At 41.7% G+C, this 22,248-nt stretch overlaps 1 protein-coding gene across 5 annotated transcripts in view; it reads right to left on the bottom strand.

The window, feature by feature from the left end:
• gphnb (gephyrin b) overlaps positions 1-22,248 on the bottom strand; it is a 103,032-nt gene that overhangs the window by 44,385 nt on the left and 36,399 nt on the right. For all 5 annotated transcript variants that reach the window (XM_061051824.1, XM_061051825.1, XM_061051826.1 and 2 more), the window contains exons 3-8: positions 14,972-15,029; positions 14,704-14,796; positions 10,125-10,219; positions 9,541-9,607; positions 4,626-4,898; positions 2,579-2,713 (exon numbers count right to left, since the gene is read on the bottom strand). In XM_061051824.1, the coding sequence (XP_060907807.1) occupies positions 2,579-2,713; positions 4,626-4,898; positions 9,541-9,607; positions 10,125-10,219; positions 14,704-14,796; positions 14,972-15,029 (721 nt within the window). The remainder of the gene's footprint in view (positions 1-2,578; positions 2,714-4,625; positions 4,899-9,540; positions 9,608-10,124; positions 10,220-14,703; positions 14,797-14,971; positions 15,030-22,248) is intronic.

Below are 22,248 nucleotides of genomic sequence, written 5' to 3'. Positions count from 1 at the left end.
CACAGCATAAACCAAGATTTCTTCAAGTGGTCTCACACAAATGAGTCATGTCTTCTCAATCAGAGTTAAATGGTAAGATTAGCACAGTTGCTCTGAAATGGATTTGAAAAACGTAATTCCTTTGGGGGACACGAGTTGAAAGTTATTTCTTTTAAAAAAATGTGTTCCAACAACTCAGGAGCCGAGTGCACCAGCAGGATAACAGCCTCTGTACATTGGGCGTGCAGACCAACCGCCAGGCCAGCCGGCATCTCGACAACGAGTAGAATCAGTACCACTTTTGACATGAGCTGGTGAGGACGTAACTGCAGAGGTTTTTTTTTTTTTTTATATTCAAGCTAAAGCTAATATGTACATGTGTATAAGCACCCACACAAAAGACGAGAAGCAGGAGCTAAGACAGAGGAAAAAACAAAACATGCCAACTGGGATGCCCAAGAGCATGGAAACAAGACTTTGTACCTAATTGGATTGGATTTCAATATAATATAATGGTGTGATGTATATTTCATTCTGTGGATCGTCTTCGGACCACCTCAGGGAATCTGCATTTAGATCCTTGAAATCCAACACTTTCTCTTCTCTTTGTGCCATTACAATACTTGCTGTTCTGTTCTCCACATCTTGACTAATTTATAGCTGCATATTTAAATATTTAGATTTCCACCAGACTTTCAACAAAACCTTTCCGACTTTCTTGTGCTACTGACCTCATATCGCTCTACAAAAGCCAAACACTGCAGACCAGAAAGAGAGAGAGAGAGAGAGAGAGAGAGAGAGGAAGAGAGGGAAGGAAATCTTCTCTGGCTGCTTCCTCTGTCTCATGACCTGCCTTTGCACTCGCCCTCTCTTGCTCCATCCTTCTGCCGCTTACATGCCATCCCTCTATTCCCATGACAACCCCATCATATATTCCTACAGCACCTGCCTGCTGTCCGGGAGACACACGGAGATGTGACACTGACAGATGAGGTGAAAGAGAGAAAGAAACAGAAGACAGAGAGGAAAGAGTTGACAACAATCTGTGTGTAGGAAAAAAACAAAACCCTGCAGAGATTGCTGAAAACACAGAAGGATTGTCAGACATTTCAATAATCCAATGTGTTGCTTTTTTTTGCATCAAGAATTGTGTAAATCTTTCACACTTCAAAAGAAGCTTCCAACTGTAACCAAGCAAAATGTTAGTGTCCCATTAAAGCTGGGACAAAGAACACAACCCAGCTTTACTCATACAGCACCTTTCATACATAAAAACATGCAGCCCAAAGCGCTTCAGTAAAGAACAGAGAGAAAATAACAGAAATTGAAAGAAGCAATTGGAGAGTTTGCAGCTTAAAATAAGACCTTTGTAATAATTCTGTAAGTATGCGAGCACAGCCTCACACGCGCACATACGTCAAGGGTTTCACATGAAGAAGACACAGAGACAAACATGCAACATACACTTTGCCAAGTTGAGACACTGAAAGAGAACAGCACTGTTTCTGATTGTGTGTCTGTGTGTGATGGTTTGATGTGTAAGCATGTACTCTAAGGATGTTTGGTTCTAAGTAAAATAACAAAAAAAGCAGAGACATCACAGGCAAGAAGTGAATCCTTTTTCTCACCAGAATGAACAAAAAAAACCTCTTTGTCCATTGATTATAAGTATTAGTTAGCGCACAAGAGAGTAGCTGTAATAACCTGTGGAGAAAAATTAATGAGCTGTAGCAGACAAACAAACAAGCTGAGCAGACGGGAAAATGGGCTCTGAAAGGCCTTTTGTGTTTTTTGTGTTCATGTGTGAGTCTTATCAGTATGTGTGTTAGTAAGGATGTACATTCTTTTCTTGTCTTGTCTTTCCTGGTGAGGATTGGTTAACGTTTTGATATAACTTGGGTTTTAGATTTTGATTAATGATCATATTTGGAGAGATAATGCAATAAAATGCAGCGTTTCCTCTTGACCTTGCAAATGGTTGAAAGATGGTGGAAATCGTTCCACCATCTTTTTCTGGAGTTTCATCAGCAGAGTGAGTTTGCTCACTTTCTCAAAGAGTTCTTAACATGCAAGCTCAGAAGATGTCATGGTTAATTTATCCAATTCTTCTTATTAATTATTTAAATCAAACCACTTTAAATACTTTCTCGTCTGTTGGTTTAAAAGTTAAAAATAGTTTGACATGTTTGGACAATACATGTTCTAATAGTGGAGTCACTGCTAGCATGCAGGGCAAGATTTTGAGATAGATTCCAGATGACACTTAAAACACCTCAACTTATCTAAGCCACATGTTTGAGTTTCTGTTTGTCAGATCTCTTGACTCAACAGGCTATTTTTCCCATTTAGACGTTGGCCTCGTCCAGTTCAGAAGAAAGTTGTAATACAACTGTGCAACTCAAAATAAATCTCAAGCACAGACATTTTTAACAAAAAAAATCCTCACAGTAGCTTTAACACAAGTTGAGAATGAAGTTCAGTAAATGACTACATCCAAATAAATTCCTCACAGGGATAGATGTACACTGATGTTAAATGAATGTTTGATTGAAGGTATGCGTAAAGTGGGAGTGGGTGTGTTAACTGCATGTGTACTCACTTTGGGTGTGGGACAGGAAGCGGTAGAGAGGCGGGAGGTAGCCTGGGCACGGGGCGACTCTGAGGGCGTGGTGCTGAGAGAGGCTGTATCCCGGGGCAACACCTGCACACCCCGCGAAATAATGGAGTCTGGGATCTAATCACACACACACATAAATCTGCATAAAAAACAAATATACCATAACCGCATGGGCACAAATACTGATATTAAAGATTTGGGAACATACACACACACATACACACGCACACAGGCAAATATAATAACCAGTATCCTGACTCTACAAAGCGAAATACTGACACACACCAGCCAAGAGGACAAACACTCTGACACCTCGGATAGGAAGTCATGTGTCAAATGTAAACGAACACGCCTACTCACAGAGCTGACTCAGATGAAAGACAAATGACCTAAAAAAATGTGACACCATGATGACTAAGTAATGTGATATCAGAGGGGGCGGAGTCTTACCAAACATCCGTCTGTGACTGGACAATGAGGTGGGATGTTACCGTGACAACAGAGCCATGAAGCAGGGTCCGGGCTGCAGACAGGGCAGGATAGGATGATGGGTATGGAGAGATACTTCATGTTACATGTGACAGACAAACGAGACACAAACACACACACACACACACACACACACACACATACACAAAGATGTATGGCAAAAAGTCATGAAAGATGACAAAGAAAAATGGTAATTTTATGTGGAAGAGAGGTTCTCTTTTTTAAACTCAAGATGATGTTGAAGTTTTTTTTTATTTTAGTTACTACAATGGATCCCACTTTAATTACACAAAGTTCAGTGTTTAGTCAGATGTCTTAATATAGGATTTTTCTATTGATTCTGTCATTAGCCCCTCCACCAATAACAGCCATGAAGCCACCAAAGAGAAATGTGAGGAATTTTGTATTTAAGTCCTGCTTTTCCAAAGGACTTTTGCTGTAAACAAAGGCACATCAACTTTGACTACAGCAGACATCACCTGTGGGGTACCTCAAGGCTCAATTCTTGGACCTCTCTTCTTCTCCCTATACATGCTCCCTCCAGGTGATATAATCTGACAACATTTATCTCTTTCCACAATTATGCCGATAGTTAAACCTAACCATTAAAAAACAACCACCCTGCCTGAACAGCCTCAGAAACGGTCTGAAGGCTATCAAATGGCAAATAACTTTCTTCAGATGAATGACAACAAATTAGTTTTTTGGCATCAAAAAAGCAAGAACCCAAGTTCTTCAAGACCTAGGTGAGCCGTACTTTAATCTGGTGACAGCAGCAAGATATTTAGGAGTAAAGTTGAAAGTGATTTAACCTTTGACGAACATGTAGTTGTACAATGACTTGTAGAGAAAACTTCCTATTTAGATCCTATTTAGATTACTGTAACTCTATCAAACGTCTCCAGCTGGCACTAAACGTAGAGAATACACCACTCCTGTTTTTAACTCACCTTCACTGGCTTCTTGTAAGTTTTAGAACTGATCTTAAGATGCTATTGATTGCTTTCAAGGCAATGAAGGGCCATGCTATTTCACTGACCTTTTAACCTTTTACGAGTTGACTCGCAGGCTAAATGGTTTTCTGGCAATACCTGCTAAAATGTTACACAGTCCAGCCTCAAGACAAAGGGTGACTGTGTCTTCTCTGTTAGAGCACATGTACTGAGTAAACAAGACCATCACAGAGAAGATTGATCACTTAGTAATAATTTCAGAAAGATTAGATTTTTTTTGTCAGAAACCAGAACCTACAAATATGCTGCATGGACAATATCATCAATGAACTAAGATGCGATGCTTTGTCAGGGGTTCCAAATTGATACCACCTAAAAGTTCTTCACAGAGCTTGAACAGTTTTTTATTTAATACACTTGTTTTTGGGTAGAATTTTTTAAATATCAGAATGCTCCATACGGAACCTGCTTGTGTGAAAGACGTATGTGAACACATAAAGATGGCTGCATGAAATGGAGCGATATCTGTGAAAAACAGAAATTTGTTCAAAACAAACACCGCCCTCTCCTTTCCTATGCCCAGTTACCTTGGCGGCGATGGATGCGGCTGTTATGTGGGAGGACGAGCTGTCCTCAGTGGATGCCACTCCGCTATCTTTCTTCTCCTCGTCCTCGTCCTCGCACTGCACGCCCTTGTCCTCTGTCTGGCGACGCGGCGAACTGTTGGGTGGCGGCGAGAGAGGCGGTGGTGGCGATGGCAGGTCCTCCAGCTCGTCTGCAGCCTCCTTTACCTTCACCACTGCGTCCCGAAGTAGGTCGATGGCATGCGGCAGCGCTGGCAAGATGAACTGGAAGCATTCCTGGAAGGGTAGGAGGAGGGATGAGTAGAAGGAGTGAACAGAAAGAAAAAATCAGTGATTTGGAAAGATGTCTTGAGTTGTTCAAACAATACCTACCAACACAAACAATAACAGAGAAACATAGAGGGTGTTTTCACCTTTACCTCAGTTTATTACATGTTCAATTTGGCAAGAGCATTTCTGCCACATTGCAAATGCACAACAAAAGGTTCAAAGCTCCCAATGACATTTATTTAACATTTGTTTTCTACATTCTTGACTCAATCAGAAGAACAGGTGTAGCTGAAAATGTTGCATGAATATTGCATGGTTAGATTGTGTGACATGTTTACATTTTGAGTGACTCAAACTTCGTTTGCAACTCCCTTAGCGTATATTTGAAAAGTCTGAGGGTTTAAAATTATACATAAGTGTAACACTTATCAAGCTGCTCTGAGGCTTTAAATGTTAAACAAGGCAAAAAAGGTGCAAAGTGGAAGAAAAAGAAACACATTTCAGTTCAAGAGAAAAAGCTCGAGTGATAAATAGTTAATACACAAAGCTCCTGTGAGAAATGTTTTGTTTGTGTTGATTTTGGCGCCCGCTGTGGACGAAGCTGTACCACTTCTCTCTTGCCTGGGAAAATGTGATGTAAATCACTTTGTGTGATACCTACCCCACAGCAGAGACTCTTGGCACTAAACGTTAATAAAGAGCAATAGTCAATAAGCTTAAGATACTGTATGTTTGCTTTTGTAGCTCATAGACCGACATTAGTAGTCGTTTCAGTGTGTTTTATAACTCCTCACACGAGCTTCAAGGAATGTAGTAATCCTGAACTAGGGCAACAAGTAAACATTGACAGCAAACGGCACCAACAGAAAAAATCTAAAGACTAAGGCTGAAGGCCTGGCCCCTTCTTTAGTAAAGGGTTAGCGGTGCAGATGGCCTAATGGAGGATTTAGTTCTCCACATTGGCGGCCCGGGTTCCAGTCCGACCTGTTGCTCCTTTCCCGCATGTCAATCCCCACTCTCTTATCCTGATTTTCTACTCTATCCACTTTCCTATCAAATAAAGGCAAAGAAGCCCAAACATACATCTTAACAAAAAGGTAAAGGATAAGGGTATTAAAGCAAATCTCCATAAAATTTTATTTTTTGATTTCTATTTAACAGCGACAGTGTGTAACCCTTAGATCTCTTCCTTGTCTTCAGCAGATCACAACGCCTCCCTCTGGCCACATTTATACAAACCTCTACTCCCTCCTCCCTCCCTGTTTCTTATCTCTCTCCGGTGTATGTGTGTGTGTGTGTGTGTGTGTGTGTGTGTGTGTGTGTGTGTGTGTGTGTGTGTGTGTGTGTGTGTGTGTGTGTGTGTGTGTGTGTGTGTGTGTGTGTGTGTGTGTGTGTGCGAGAGTCTGCCTGTGGGCTCCTCTGCTGTGCTAAACGTTCCTTTCTCCTCACTCCCAAGACAAGCGCTAATCTATGAAATTATTTATCTTGCTGTGTATTTTAAGCATTGAGAGGATGCATTATTAATCGCCGCCTACGCTTTACAGTATCTTACTCCGGCTTTGGGAGCAACATTCCCACTCCACATCATGTTTTTTTGTAAGCATGATTAAACATGACGATGTTAATCTGGATTTGACTGAATTTCAAAGCCATAGATCCATAGATTGTAGGATGCATACGGGACTAAAATAGCATCCTCAACTCCTGTGGATGAAAATGGAGAAAAATGGACTCAAGACAGAGATATGGAGCAGATTGAAGATGCTACTCTTGACCAGGATGCCCCTCTGAAGCCGCAAGCTAACTTTCCCACCCGGTAGACTGTTTATGCTTCATGTCTTCAGACCAAATCTAAGCGTTTGTCAGAAAGGAGAGTTGGGTGGGGACAAAATCAGGGTCAAATGAGGAAAAACGAAGGAGTGAGGACGGTGTCAGGAGCCCGGAGATGTTTCTCTCTCCCCATTTTGTGTTTTCAGTGCATGCTGGGCAATTTTTTTTTAGGTGTGTCGGGAGGGAGTTTTTTTTTTGTCTGCTCTTATTCACTGTTTTGTCCTGAAGGAGAGAAACTGTCAAGAACACTAAAGAGCAGAATCCCTGGATGTAGTGCCAGTGGATGAGAAACACAAGCAAGAGAGAGAGAGATAGAGAGAGAGAGATAGAGACAGAGGAGGGGAGTGGAGGAGTGGAGGAGAAGAGGGGGTAAGAGAGTGAGATTGCAGGAGGAGATGACGAGAGAGGGTGACAGACAGTGAGCAAAAGAGGAAGAGACAAGGAATGGAGAGATAGTGAGAGAGACAGCGAGGAGGAAATCTCGAGAGATTTATAGAGGCAGAGATTCAGTAAGAGCAACAACAAAAAAAAAAACGAGACAGACATTGAAAACGTGAAGGAAAAAAGATAAGGAAACAGAAACAGGGACAGTAGAAGCTAAGAGATGGAAAGTGAGAAAAGGACTAAAAGAAACGGCCAACTTTGGGATTTTAAATTTAAAACAGATCCTTGGTAACATGAAGGGGACCTGTTTAAATATCTGGATCACTGAAGTCACAAAAATCTGAAATTAGTCCAAAATTCTGTGGATTTTTTTTTTTTTAAGAAACACTGATGGACAAATGGATGGAGTCCTAAATGGATGGAGTCCTAAATGGGATATACTCCTCTGGGAGTCCACTGTTAACATATAACATGACAGCACAACTTATTCTGTATAACAGCATAAGAACATATAAGCTAGATAAGCTGACAGTGTGAGTGGAGGCCTGAAATAATACTTTATTCAGCGTATTTTAACCCCAGTTTGGTCTTTTTTTCCCCATAGTTCTTTGAAAGAAGCCCTTTAGTGAAGTAAAGTATGTCAAGCATCTACTGTTCTTCTTTTTTGTGCCTGCTAGTACAAATGGTGTTAAGAGCATAATGAATGCAAAAATTCAGCTGCTTGATCAGTGGCTCAAATGTAGAAAATACGATGATCTCTAGGTAACACTCTGTGGGCATTTCTGGACACTTTCCTCTGATATGTCACCCAGGAGACCTAGGACTGATATCCATGAGAAACTAATAGTCAGTGTTGGAAAGTGCCTTCTTCTTTACTGCTGAAAGTACACAATGCTGTGACGGTATTTTTCACTAACTGAACAGTAAATGTCGATTCAAAGAGTGTAATCTTCAGTGTGTAAATGGGACCAAAGAGACAAAACAAAAAGCTGCTCTCTGATATAAAGGCCTTCTTCTGGCTGGCTCGGCTGGACTTCCCAGTTATCTTTATGACAGGACATCATCGTAATAGAAGCCTGCATTGGGCAGATTGTGCCGTTAACTTTAACTGGGGGTTGATGAGGGAGACACTAATATGGCAGCGGATGGGGGAGAGGTGGCGTAATTGATTAAAAGAAATACTAAAATCGATCAGGAGGAGCTGGCGTGTAACGAGACAGAGACAGATGTGTGGGGTCAGTGGCGCAGAGAGGGAGACAGATGGAGGGGGAGAGGGGGACGGCAGGGGGTGGAAGCACACACACACACACACACACACACACACACACACATATATATTTATATGCGGTTTACATTCTCAAACATACGAGAACAAACAAACACACAATGCCAACCCACACATGACCTCTGCATTTGTGCGTTTGTACACATGAACACCAAAAACACAAAGATCTATGCTGCATGACATCATCAATTAATCATTCACATTAGTGCACACAGAAGTACACACTCACACACACACACATCAATACACATGCTGCTTACACACACACACACACACACACACACACACACACACATATTGACTGCATGTAGATACATTCACGGATCACAGAGCAGGTACAAGAAGAGTGTATCGGGAAGTTGACCTTAGCAAAAGGAGTCATGTTGCTAACAAAATGCTAAGCTAATGATGTCCATTTAAACAGGTAATTTCTACGACAGTGGGAGCATTAAAGACAGGGTTGCTGTTCACGATTCATTCATCATTTTTTTTTGCTTCACATATTGAAGATGTCCTGTGCATAGAGCCATAACTGTAGCCCCGACCTTTTGCAGGAATTTGTTATAAAAGAAGCCATTTACTAGTGATAGTCCCATTAAGCAGTCAACAGGGAATTAATTGGGCTATAAAATTGTCCCATTTCAAAAAAAGAAAGTTTAGTGTCATCCTTTTATGCAAATCACTCCAAACAACACAGGATCTTCGACCCAGGAGAAGGTTAAAAAAAAGAAAAGAAAACCTTTTCAAACTTTGATTGTGTAGATATTTTTCAACGCAATTCAACACAGTTCCAACACAGGGCATGAAACTGATGTGTTGCTCAGAGAGGTTAAAGCTCTTGCTAATTTTCAACTCTTGTCCCTAGATTTACAATATCCAGTTACATAGAGCAACATCAGAAACAGTCATCAAGAAACAGAGGACGAGAGAAGCCAAAGGGGGGGTGACAATGCATGGGAGCATGATGACCCTGGATGAGGATGTGTTGAAACAGAAGTTGTGCCTCTTACATTTGCACCCGATTTGACCAGAGGTCTTTGTCACTATGTGCTATATGTGCAATGTTTCTCCTCCATGTCTCTATCTAACCAGGTGACTCTGTTACACATAACCCTTACACGTGAAGCCGATGTTAGCGGTGTTTCCTACCTGGGAGCCTTTCTTGCTTCCTGGTAAGTTGATGATGAGCGTCTTCCCTCTGATACCACACACAGGTCTGTAAAAAAAAAAAAAAGAACACATGGGAACATTTATATCAGTAAGAAGAAAGAGAGTGTTACAAATGTGGGATGGGGAGAAAGAGAGAGAGAGAGGGGATTGACATGCAGGAAGGGAGTCACAGGCTGGATTTGAACCCAGGCCGCTTGTGTTGAGGACTATAGCCTTTGTACAAGGGGCACAAGCACTAACCACTAGGCTACCAGCGACCCACAAAGTGCTCTTCTTTACGGTGATAAATTGAGGAATAGCACACCGTTGCTATGTGTAATTGGCCAATCAGAATAAAGTATTTGAACAGCTGTGTATAATATGCTAATACATGCGTCCTTGATTCAGTGTTTCACAGAGTGCTGCACTTCACCCTGTAACTCGTTTGTTTTATATTAATAGGTGGCATGTTTGTTGCTCTCTGATCACATTCAAAAACTTCAAACTTTTACTTTAAGGTTCGGTGAATTTGAAAAAAAAAACAACAACATTTATAGTGTTTTATTTTTTGTTGTGCAGCTCACCTGGACAGCATGCCTAGCGGTGTGACGTTGAGAGATCCCATCAGCATAGCAAGAGACATCCCCGGAGCCTCGCGCTCTATCACCTCCTTAGTGGCCTGAAGAGGTGAGATGAAGAGGAGGCTCATTAGCAACATCCTAGTCTTACTAAGCTAATGCTATTTACTGTGTCTAATGTGTACATCGTAAGCAATCACAAAATGATGTATTGATACGCTCCCTCATTACTCCTTCAGTTACAGGCAGCCATGTGTTGCTCAAACATTAGCCGCAATCCTCCACAGAGTTGTTCATTCATCTAACACTATTTCAATTGCAGGGAGAGTTTTGCAGAAAGACACGGGTGTTAATGCAGTGATCGCTCAGTTTGAATTCATCACAACGATTAAGAAAACTGTGTATCATCCGTCATGTGTATTTTACCTGTTGGATGGAGGCCATGTGTAATGTCATTGCTTTCACACCATTTTGACGCGGTCAGATGAAGTTCAAGCTATCTGCCAGCTTCCCTCAGATTCATTGGTGTCAATATGGTGGTTTACGTCTATGGTTTATACATACAAGGTTTGTCTTGGTGTTTTTGGTGCCAAAAGAAAAGTGTGATATAAAAAAAACAAAATGCAATTGACCAGCATTACTCCTGCTGTCAAGAGACTTTAATGCAATAAGATACAAAATATGACAGACGATTGAAAACAATGTGAAAACAAAACATGCAAATGGGTTCAATGGAGGAGCGGTAGAGTTGTACACAAATGCTCTATTAAATGTTCTGCTTCAGTACATAAATGTAAACTGAGGAATAAGGAGAAATAAAAGAACGCAAATGTCTAAAAGAAATCTGAGCAAAAGAAAAGAGTTAAAGATTTAAGTCAGCTGCAGGAAGTGCTGATAATTGTCCCACACCTCAGCAACAACCTCCTGAACGCATGTCTTCACTGTCAACATCTGGATCGATATACGATCCATCGTCCACAATCACACAGCTGTCTGCAGGCTGGAAAATCCTTAATTGACCCCCTCCGCCAATCTACAGCCCGTTTAGCAATCAGGAACCATTCGATCAATCACTCTGTACAATTGAACTGTTCAGTCTTGGGAAAGTTGATACGTACCGCCTTGAATGTTACTGAAAATGTGTTTAAGAATTTTTATAAGTTTGCTGGGCTTTTATTTTGTAAAAAAAAACAAAAAAAACAAAAAAACCCTCTTGGGATTCATGTGGTGTCGACGGGTAGTGGTCCTGCAGATTTCCCCATCTTTGCAGAGACTTTGCATCAACTGTATTTGTTTTGTACGTGTGTGGGCGTGAGTGTTGATATATTTGTGGGACTGCAGTTGCATGCAGCACGTTCTCGGCATCGAGACAGTGGAGACGATAACGCCTTCTCCTCCAGCCGTGTGTGTTGGGTGCCCTTGAGTTGAGTGACACTTCAAACGCACCATTAGCGAGGGGAGCGAGGGGAGAGAAAAGACTTCAAAGGGAGAGGAGCCGCTGATGAGGATCGTGGGCATCGGACTCGGGGGGGGGGGGGAAGAGAGTGGGTGGGACAGAGAAGGGGTGAGATGGAGACAAGAAGGAACGAGAGAGAGGGAGGGGGTGAGGCTGGATTTAAACGTCATAGAATCATAAAAGCAAGTGAGTAGAGGATAAGAGAAGTGATTCAACAGGCATGCCTTCAGATGGAGTGTAACAAATACACTGTATTCTTTGGGCAGTATGTTTTAATGTCTGACTTCAGAGGAAAATGGAGGAGGTTTACTTTTCAGTTTCATGATGAGCGATGGGGAAGAGCACGGACTATGAGGGAATGTGATGAAACTGCGAAACAAAACCAAAGAACATCGGAAATAAAAAGTTATATGAAGCTTTGAAAACCTTTCTGAAATGAAACAAGGCAGGTTTTCAATTTGAAAAAGAAGAAGCAGGCAGCAGTTATGAAAACTATTGACACGGATTTTAACCGTTGTTGCAGTCCTCTTCACCTTCCTCTATTAAACTCCAAAAATATCAGCTGCAAATATGCAGAACAAAACATGTGGCTGGTGAAGTGTATTTACATGTCTGTCTCGTAGGAAGTGGACTTGAATATGTTATTATTACAGCAGCAAGACAACAAACAGACTGGAAGATTATTAAAGGTAACTGAGCGAGAGTTCAAGCTGGATATGTCCCTGCAAATGCGATAGATTGGGTACGATAGAAGCGTTTTTTTCATACCAAAGGAAGTTGTTGTGCAAGATTGCTCCAAAATTACAGTTCAGTCAAAAAAGAGTTAGGACATCAAACGTAAGTGAAATATAGACTACACAGTGTTAAAGGGTTAGATGCAAATGTGAAACGAGCCAAACTGCTACACTCAAACATCTGCACCCTGTACCTACTTTGAGAGAGTCTGAGACCTGTTGACCTACCAGCTGCTCTTCTATTAAAGTAAAAGCACAACATGTAATCTGTTACTTCTGTCCTGCTTTCAGTTTAAACAGGAAGCAGTTATGTGTGTCTTGAACGGCTTTCACGCACACACACACGCACACACACACACACACACACACGCACGCACACACACACACACTGACAGATATGATTGTCTGCAGCACACAGGCCTGAATCAGATAGCAGGTATTATCAGGGACTACACTGTCTACGCGTCTTTCCTCTTCCAGGAAGGCTGCTGTCTGCCGTGATTGATGAGGACCAATGATACTGCTGAGAAGCACAGCTCATCCCCTGCCAAACTGCTCAAACGTGTGTGCGAGTGTGTGTGTGTGTGTGTGTGCGAGTGTGTGTGTGTTGCGGTTGTGTGCGTATGTGTGTAACAGAAGCATAGCAATATAAATTGCAAAATGTTTCCTATCTGAAGTTATTTGGCTAACAATGGTGTGAACATGCAAGTCTTTCTCATTCACGCTCTTTTCAATACACCAGACTGCAAACAGGCATGAAAACGTTTGTATGCATGCTAATAAATTGGGTACAGATGATCTTTACACACTTTCAAACTTTGTCCTTATATGATGACTTTAAGGCAAATATCAGCAATTTCAAGGTTTTAAAATCACAACCACAGCTACATACAGCTCTCATAGCAAAAGTTTTAATAAGAGCAACTTTAAGTTTACGTGATTAATGTTATTGGAACTTTGAGTTTCCCCTCGTTCTGAACTGGCAGGTCAGAAACAAGTAATAAAGCATGATGATGGCATACCGTATAGGTTGTAACACTTCAGATTTTGATTTGCAAAATAGTTCAATTCATGATTTGTTTCCACTTTAAACCTTAAAAAGAATCCCCGTAATCATGCATGTTCTCAATCTGTGGAATATTTGGAAAAAAACACATGAATAGTGTAAATAAATAAAGTATTGGACAGTGAGTTTGTCCTGTAGTTCATCTCATAAAAAGAGGTCCAAACACTCATCACACGCATGCTGCCACCTGCCACCCATTATCTCTGACGCGTCTGCTACATGATCCCATATTTGTTTAAAAAAAGATTCAATAAGGATCTAACTTCTGCCTCTTTATTTCCCATGTGATCTTGGGGCTAATTACACTGTGTCTTAATCACTGCTGCAGCACACACACACACACACTCACACGGACACACACAATCACACACTCACACACAATCACACACACACACACTCACACACAATCACACACTCACACACACACACACACACACACACACACACACACACACACACACACACACACACACACACACACACACACCATCACACTCATGTGTTCTCATAAAAAAACAGAGTGAGCTGCACAGGCAGCGACAGGAGGCATCTAAGCAGAACCTTTCCATTAGGAAATAAGGTCTTTTCAGTTTATCTATTACAAAGGTGTGACATCACTTCCTGTATTTGACCTTATAAGAAGATGGTTTTCATATTTCACTGCAAAATAGCCCTTGTTGCCTATTTTGTAAGGTTTCTTTTCTTGAAAGCAAATGTCAAGCCTTGCTATAACGTTTGCATGTTTCCTAAATACTGCAGACTTAAGACATCGCTTGCTACTCTTCTGACACAGTAACACAATCATACATATTTTTCGTAAAGTGATGGCTGGAATGAGTATCGAACTTGGAGGACAGCAACGGGCTTGTGTCATGAAAGCCACAGCTAATGTGATGCAGTGTTACACACTCTAACCTTCCCCATGTATTATGCTTCATCTCTTTCATTCTCTTCACTGTAGTCAAACGTTATTCAGCTGGCTTTTTTCCTCTTTTTATTATCCTACTGTAAACTTCTTCTTCAGCCAATTATCTCTCATCCATCATTCTTGGATGTGAGGAGATATACTGTCATACTGGCAGTGAAATCTGATAGGACCATTGCTTAATTCAAATATTGATCTTAGACATAAGCGATTGAATCACACGAATCAGGACGATGATACACATTTCATCCCCCCCATGTCATAAAGTACAACAAACACTGCAAGCTGCAATTACGTCCGAATCCAGCTTCTTCAATTAAAAAAAGAAAAGAAACATGTAAACAAGAAATGCATTTATTTTGTTGTTTTCTGGAGAGAGTCGTCATAAACACATTTCAACCCACCTCTGGCGTGACATCTCTCGGTGCAAAGCCTGTGCCTCCTGTTGTTAGGATGAGGTTAAGTTCCTTTTCATCGCACCAATCCACCAGAGTCTCCTGTTTGTTCATACACACACACACACACACACACACACACACACACGCACGCAAAAACACACACACAATTCATTATTATCACAAAAATCCACACTGCTGTGTTGGAAAAAAAAAAAAAAAAACAGGGCCGAGAGAAAGATACAGCTGATAACAGACAGGTTGATAGATTACACACCTTAATTTCGTCTATCTCGTCTGGCACTATCTTGTAGGCCGAGATCATCCCCCCCAACCTGAGAGAGGAAGACAGTCATTAGATTACACACACAGTTATTAACGTGTTAGATACAAGACAAGATGCTCTATTGATCCCTGCCAGAAAATCCTCTTTTCTCTTTAGACCCGTCTACACAGAGGTCAAAAAGGTCAGCTAAGAAACTACAGAGCAGATTAGAAGTCCGTGTTTCAGGATGACTCATTTTAGATTTATATTGTCTTGGTTCAATTTCAAAGAGGATCAGAAACTTTGGGCGCAGGTTTTTGGGCACACATTTTGCGCTCTTTCTAACGGTAATAAAGCAGAAAATAACCGTCTTAAAAATGTCCCAGATGCACCCTCAAGCTTGTAAATATGGCGTTTGTAGAAGTAAAAAACTGTCTCCTGTGTCTGACTGCAAAAAAAGACTTGAAAAATAACCCTACATCTGTCATTTAAACAAGTACAGCGTCTATGTCTTCAGATGATGTTGGAATAGTGGCTGAGAAATGGACGAAAATAAGATAATTGAGTGATGGAAGAACGAGTGATAGGAAAAAAGATACAACAAAAAAAGAATGAGGAGAGAGAGAGAGAGAGAGAATGCCCTTGAACGTCCCCTCCTGAACGGATTTTCCACAGGACGGCCCACTGAAGAGGGAGCTCTGACAAGGACAGAGCTGCTCCTGCTGCAGCTAATGTGGAAAACTGTGAACCACAGTGACCTCCTGTGGCCAGACAGGGTATGGCGTGCCAAAAAGAACAACCCCAGGCTCAAGGTGAAGGCTCTGCACTAGACACCCCTTATGTAACCCTTTTCTTTTTTTTAAAGATGCGCTATTTTTGGGCGACTACTGCATCATGTTCCCCCTCCGCGACAGCCACTTAAACGCCATGATACCCTCACTCAGACAAACACCCATGAACTCTGGGAACATTTAAAGCGTCTACTTTTTTTTTTCTTTTTCCTTTCAGAGGAGTGGAAAGAGCACATTTTGCACCCTTGAAATATCAATGCCAAACTAAAAAAAAAATACTGCAGCATGCATGCATGAATCTCGGGGGGAATCCGTGTGCGTCTGACACAGAGAAGGAGAGAAAGAGTCATTCAAAGAAGAACTTTTGCATGAAACACTGCACATGCATGGCTACTTTAAGCACTCGTGTAGTGCCCTGTGTTTGCTTGTGCACCCACACACTACACACACACACACACACACACACACACACACACACTCCTGCTGTCATTCCTGTGATTACACGAGTGATTTTCTTCTCTTGATGTGTTTAGGAAAGAGCGAGGTGGGGATGATTTTGGCATCTCTGTATTTGTCTGTGTGTGTGTGTGTGTGTTTGTGTGTCTGATTGTGTTCATGCATGTGCATTGGTCCGTTCATGTGCCTGTGTGTGTGTGTGTGTGTGTGTGTGTGTGTGTGTGTGTGTGTGTGTGTTACACCTCGGGAGAGTGAAGGAGCTGTCAGGACAAATCACCTCTCCCCTTCTCCTGGGGTTTTTATGCCTCTCTGTTTCAGCCCAAATGAAAATATGCTCAACACAAATAACTAGGGTTCCTTCCCATCGTTTCCAAGGCAACCCCTCCTGCCTGAAGCCTCCAGTTGCTGTGTTGTTCATCGTCACAGAGTGTGTGAGAGTTTGTTTTGTGTGCCAGTGTTTTTTTTTTTTTAGTTTTTTTTTTATGGTTTCTGGTAACTGTTGGGGATGCCATTTCTGTGTGAAAGCAGAAATATGTTGTTGACTGGACATTTTGCAGCTCGTGGGTGTAGCCTGCATTTAGCTGCATGTTAATAAATAGCTGTTTAAGTTATTATGTCATTTGAATACTCGTGGGTGTGTGCTTTCACGTCGTCACTCAACTTGTATGTTTACAGGCATATATGAACACCCACTTATACAACAATCCTCGCATATACTGTTTGAATATGACAGTAGACTTATATATTTGTATGTAGCTATTGTGTTTGTGAATTTTTTCACAGTACACCTTTGTGTACACTATACACACAACAAATGTACATTGATACATATCCCAGGTGTAGTGTGTTTCACATATACACATTTTTATTTAACCTTCACTGTAACCACTACCATATATGTGATCTTAACTGCATGTGTGTCCTATGTGTAAGCATGTATATTTAAATATGGATGTATCTTTACAAGTATACACAGTATGTTTGTGTGTGTGTGTGTAAATAATACAAAGTATGGACTGTATGTAACATGGATGGTATAGTGTATGTTGTGCATTATGTATACATTCACATATGTGCATATGCAGAGTAGAGAAGTGCTTTTGACTTTTATCCTACTCTCATTGATTTGAACAAGGTTGGTGAAACAAACTTAACAAAATCATCTGCCAGTATGATGCAATATGTTCCAAGAAAATCAGAAACAACACCTTCCAAAAAAAGCACAAGTTAACTCAGCAACCCTATCTAACTGTTTCAGCAGTTTCTAATAAACCAAATGATAAAAGCTGCAGGAGTGTTGTTTAGACCAGTGGTTCGCCACCCAAATTTCAGATATCCTTTGACCAATCAGAGAAATTTAAATGAAAAATTGTGGAGTCTGGACCTCAGTGAGTACAAAACATGTCACTGAAGCAAGAAACTGAACAAACATGTTTAAAAATGCTTCACAGACCTTTTTACACAGGCTTTTGTCCTGGCATACATTCGCAACCCACTGAAAAACCCACCTCTGGGTCCCGACCCATTGGTTGAGAACCACCGGTTTAGACTCTATTGGTTAAAGATAGGTTTGACTATACATGTAAATGTGTGGCTTTCATTGCCCAACATTTTGAACTTTTGAGACAGATACCAGTTTCAATGGTAGAGGGGATAAATAAAGAATAAAATAGCGGATACAGTGAATAGCGTCGCACTCTGCTCCGTAACCAATACATATAGGTAGGGCTTCAATGCAAGTTAAGTGTATTCATCCAAACACAAATACAATGAAAATATAAAGTATAAACGCATACACTGAACAAGTATAGTAACAGTGCTGTTAATCCCGTCATTAAAGTAATCTATTCAACATTTCATTCTGGCGATGTGACCAATGACTGCAGCTTGGGAAGTTCAATAAAAAGTTACAATCTGTAAAAATAGATACGTAACAATGGCATAGATGATGTCAACATATCGTCATTCCTTTACAAGAAGAACTCTCATATGTAACTGCAACATCACTGATTCAATTCCAGACACCAAGTTCTTAAAAAAAGCAACTAACAGAAGCCCCGCCTCCCAAACAGTAACTTTCTTCTATTAACACGCTGCACCCTAGAAGAATGAAGGGACACAAAACAGTAATATAGTCAAAGGACGTGTTAGTGTAGCCACACACGCACACACACACACACACACACACACATAATGTTTACATATGCATAAATGTAAATGTGTGTATACATGTATAAATGTTAGTATTCACTGTGTGCCTGCATAAGTATTGTACTAGTACATCTGTGCATGCACATGACAGTATATGCTTATGCAGCACATGTATGTATATGTGTTTTATATACACATGAATGAATGCAGAGTTATGCGTTTCAGTATGACTGGCTTTCTTGCAGATAGAGCGCTCTGCTGTATTTGGGGAGGATGTGCCCTGAATTAAGGGGAGCCTATTAGAGGGGAAAGGGCCTGCAACATTTTAATCTCAAACACCCATCTATGTCTCTTTCTGCTGCAGGGGGTTACGACACATAAAGCTCTTCTTCAAACTGCAGGCTGGAGGTAGTCAGCTTGGAATAAAGGCTTTTTCGCTTGAGGTGTGGACAAATCCTGATGCGGGCGAAGGAAGACATAGGAGGGGAAGGGGAGTGAGTTAGATGGGTGTGTGTGTGTGTGTGCAAAAAGGGGGTGGGGGTGGGGGGGCGGAGGGAGGATGGCAGTAGTTTTGGCCTGAAAGCCTGGACGCCTGTGCCAAATCTTTCTATGAATAAAAGACGAGTGCAGAGAGGAGGATAAAGAGAGAAAGTGGGGATGAGAGAGAGAGGCACGGAGTGAAAAGAGCGACAAAAAGGGAGGGATGGACTGTCAGGGGCACGCTTAACAAGAAAGAGGGAAAGTATGTGTGTGTGTGTGTGTGTGTGTGTGTGTGTGTGTGTGTGTATGTGTGTGTGTGCATTTGAGCCAGCTGCAAATCTCAGCGGTTGCGGGACACTTCCAAGATAAGACCCATCTGCCGGGGTGATTTCATTAATAATACAAGCTCTTTGTACAGGGCACTCAATCTCACTCTCTCTTTCTTTCTTCCTCCTGCTTTCCAACACACACACACACACACACACACACACACACACACACACACACACACACACACACACACACACACACACACACACACACACACACACACACACACACACACACACACACACACACACACACACACACACACACACACACTTCATCCAGAGAGGAGGGAAAAGGAGAGCCCCGGCCATCACCACACTCCCAGTTGTAACATGGAGTCGAGCCCATTACAGCTGAGTTGTTGGTTTGGTCCATATGTAGCAAAGCTCTCAAGGGGTCACCTCTCAACATGTTAACTGATAGAAGCAAGAATGGAGGGATGGAGGAGGAGGAGGAGGAGGAGTCCACCTCTTCAAACCCCGACCGTGATGAGAGCTCTGAGTGCTCAGCAGGGGGTTCCACTCTCATGATTCCACTCATGAAACAACACGCACACAGGCTGAGAAACATACAAACACACACACACACACACACACACACACGGTAAAACATATTTTGCAGACTACTCAACCCAACAAGGGATCTGTTTATTTACTGAATAAATGTCATGCAGGTTCAATTTCCATTTGATTTACTTTCTGTTCTTCCAAAGCGTCTTCTCTACACAAACAGGCTCCATGTATTTAAATAACCAAAGTTAATTTCGGTTCAGATGTTTGCTTCTATTACTGTCAATGTAAACATCTCCGCTGAGGTGTGCAGGTAAACTCCGGGCTTTACTATCTCACTAGTCACATGGTAAAGTTGCTGGTGGAGTTTTGCAAATAAATGCATTATTTTTTGACCAATCAAAGCAGAGGTTTAAGAACGGTGTTGTATTTTTAATTGTGTTTTGTGTACATGCAAAATGACTCTTAAACACTGAATCTTGGAGCCGAACTCAGTGTACTGATTTATCCATGTAACGGACCATAAGATCAGACTGTTCCATGGGAGCAACCCTGACTTTAGGCTACTGACTATTTGGATTCACGTATGGCTATCAATAGCTTATCCTCATACTATAATCTAAACTCTTTAGATTGGTGATTTGGTAGCTAGTAACCCAATCTCAGAACCCATCGACTATTGTCTGAAAACAGTATATGCCTCTGGGAATGATGGCAAACTTTTCTGAAATTCTGATGTAACCAGTGGTTAATATTAAAACCTCCTGTTCTGTGTGCTAAATCGTTTACAGTCTTAAAAAAGAAAAGAAAAGATGCATTCAAAGAAGTCAGTAAATGTAAACACTGATTGGCTTTCACGACATCTTCATACGGATTTGGCGCTCAAGTTGAACTTTCTGATTTAGAATGGCTTGTTTGGCTGCACTTAGATGCAGATATCTGTTTAGATGAAAAACCATCAACAGCTTTTATTTGCTCACCATAATGATTTTTTCCCTGCATATAGTAAAGCCAGCTGATACATATATGGTCAATAATGATTGTTTTTTGTTAATTGGATGTGATTCCAGTATTTTATCGCCTTCTAGCTCTGTTCTGTGGCTCAACCAAAGTCCTGAGGGAATCAAATTGGCTGTGGTAGCATTAACATGCTTCATCATGTTCACAAGCTGGCTGCTAACTTTGCCAGTCTATCGTTTGGTTCCGGGCGAGTGGGCGTTACGTGGGATTTGAAAACTTTTTGGACTGCTTTTTCCGGGACAAAACATCAGAGGGAGGGGTGCCAATGATTTGGGGACCTGTTACCAAAACAACACAGCTAAAGGATGCTAAAACTACAGAGAGGGGCTGCAGAGTTTGAAGATAATAATAGTCCATTCGTGCCGTTGTTTATATCAAAATGCTCACAGCAGCTTGACAAATGTGGTTGTAATAGCTTAGCATAACTTAAAGAGTTGATTTAAAGATCCAAACCTGTTTCAGCTATTATGATGCTTGGTGGAAGCGTGGAGAAAAAGTATATGTATGTGTGTCCTTGTCCCCTGACTGTGAAATTGGGCCTTCTGTCACCCATCTGATTGACTCCTGGCTATTCTTAGCCATGACAATTTCTAAAATTGACAAAGGATGTTACAACACAAGTCGCTTGAGGGCAGAGACACAGAGCTGGCTCAACAGTCCGGGAGGGAGGCTCACCCAGCCTCCAACACACAGCAACACAAACACCCACAGACAAACACTGTGTGACGGATATGTATGAATCCAAATAGAGGCACTCACTCGCACAGGAAAGGCTAAAGATACATTCAAAAAAATTCCCGTGAGGACACGTGCATGTACACACTCTAGTCCACGCCTGCCTCATCTGTGTGTCCTTGAGTCTGGGTATCATTTCTTTGACCCCCCCCCACCCCTCTGCTCTGCTTCCTCTCTTTTAGCCACATATCATTTTTCTCTCCACCTGACACACCTCTGGATGCTCCTGAATGCCAAACTGGGCACACTGATGGATTGCATGTGCCAATGTGTGGGTGTGTTTGTGCGCCTGTGATTATAGTTTATGTTACGTGTCCTGCTGCGGCCCCCCCTACTCCCTCCCTCTCTTCTCTTTCCTCTCCGTCTCTGTCACAGCAGTGGTGGCACATTGAGGGCACAGCGTTCCGGCTGGTCGACCTGATGGAGCTGCTGACTTGTAGTTTGGCATGGATTAACATGGCAAGGAGGATCTCAGGCCAGAGGAGGTGAGCCAAAGCCCATCTGCACCAGCTACCGACACCATAACACAGCCGAGCAGACAGGGAAGCTAACAGTTACTGCCCGTTTGAACGTCCAATATACATGTTTAACAGCACCTGCTTAATCTGAGATCAACCCTCTCAGTTAACTGGAACACAAGACCTCAATCCAAAGAGCCTCTTTAGTAGTGTGAGGGGACCACAGAGCCTCCAACTCTGTATTCAAAGCAGGCAAACACGCAGCAGATCTGAGGTCTATCAACCCAAAGAGTATTTATCAGTTGTCATTCGATGCATAGTTTATCAGTTTAGAAGTGAATGAGTTGTCTGTTGTCATT

This window comes from Labrus mixtus, chromosome 12 (assembly GCF_963584025.1).
Source record: "Labrus mixtus chromosome 12, fLabMix1.1, whole genome shotgun sequence".
Lineage (NCBI taxonomy): Eukaryota > Metazoa > Chordata > Actinopteri > Labriformes > Labridae > Labrus > Labrus mixtus.
The sequence above is the reverse complement of the archived record's forward strand: the minus strand, read 5'-3'. Positions and strand labels throughout refer to the sequence as shown.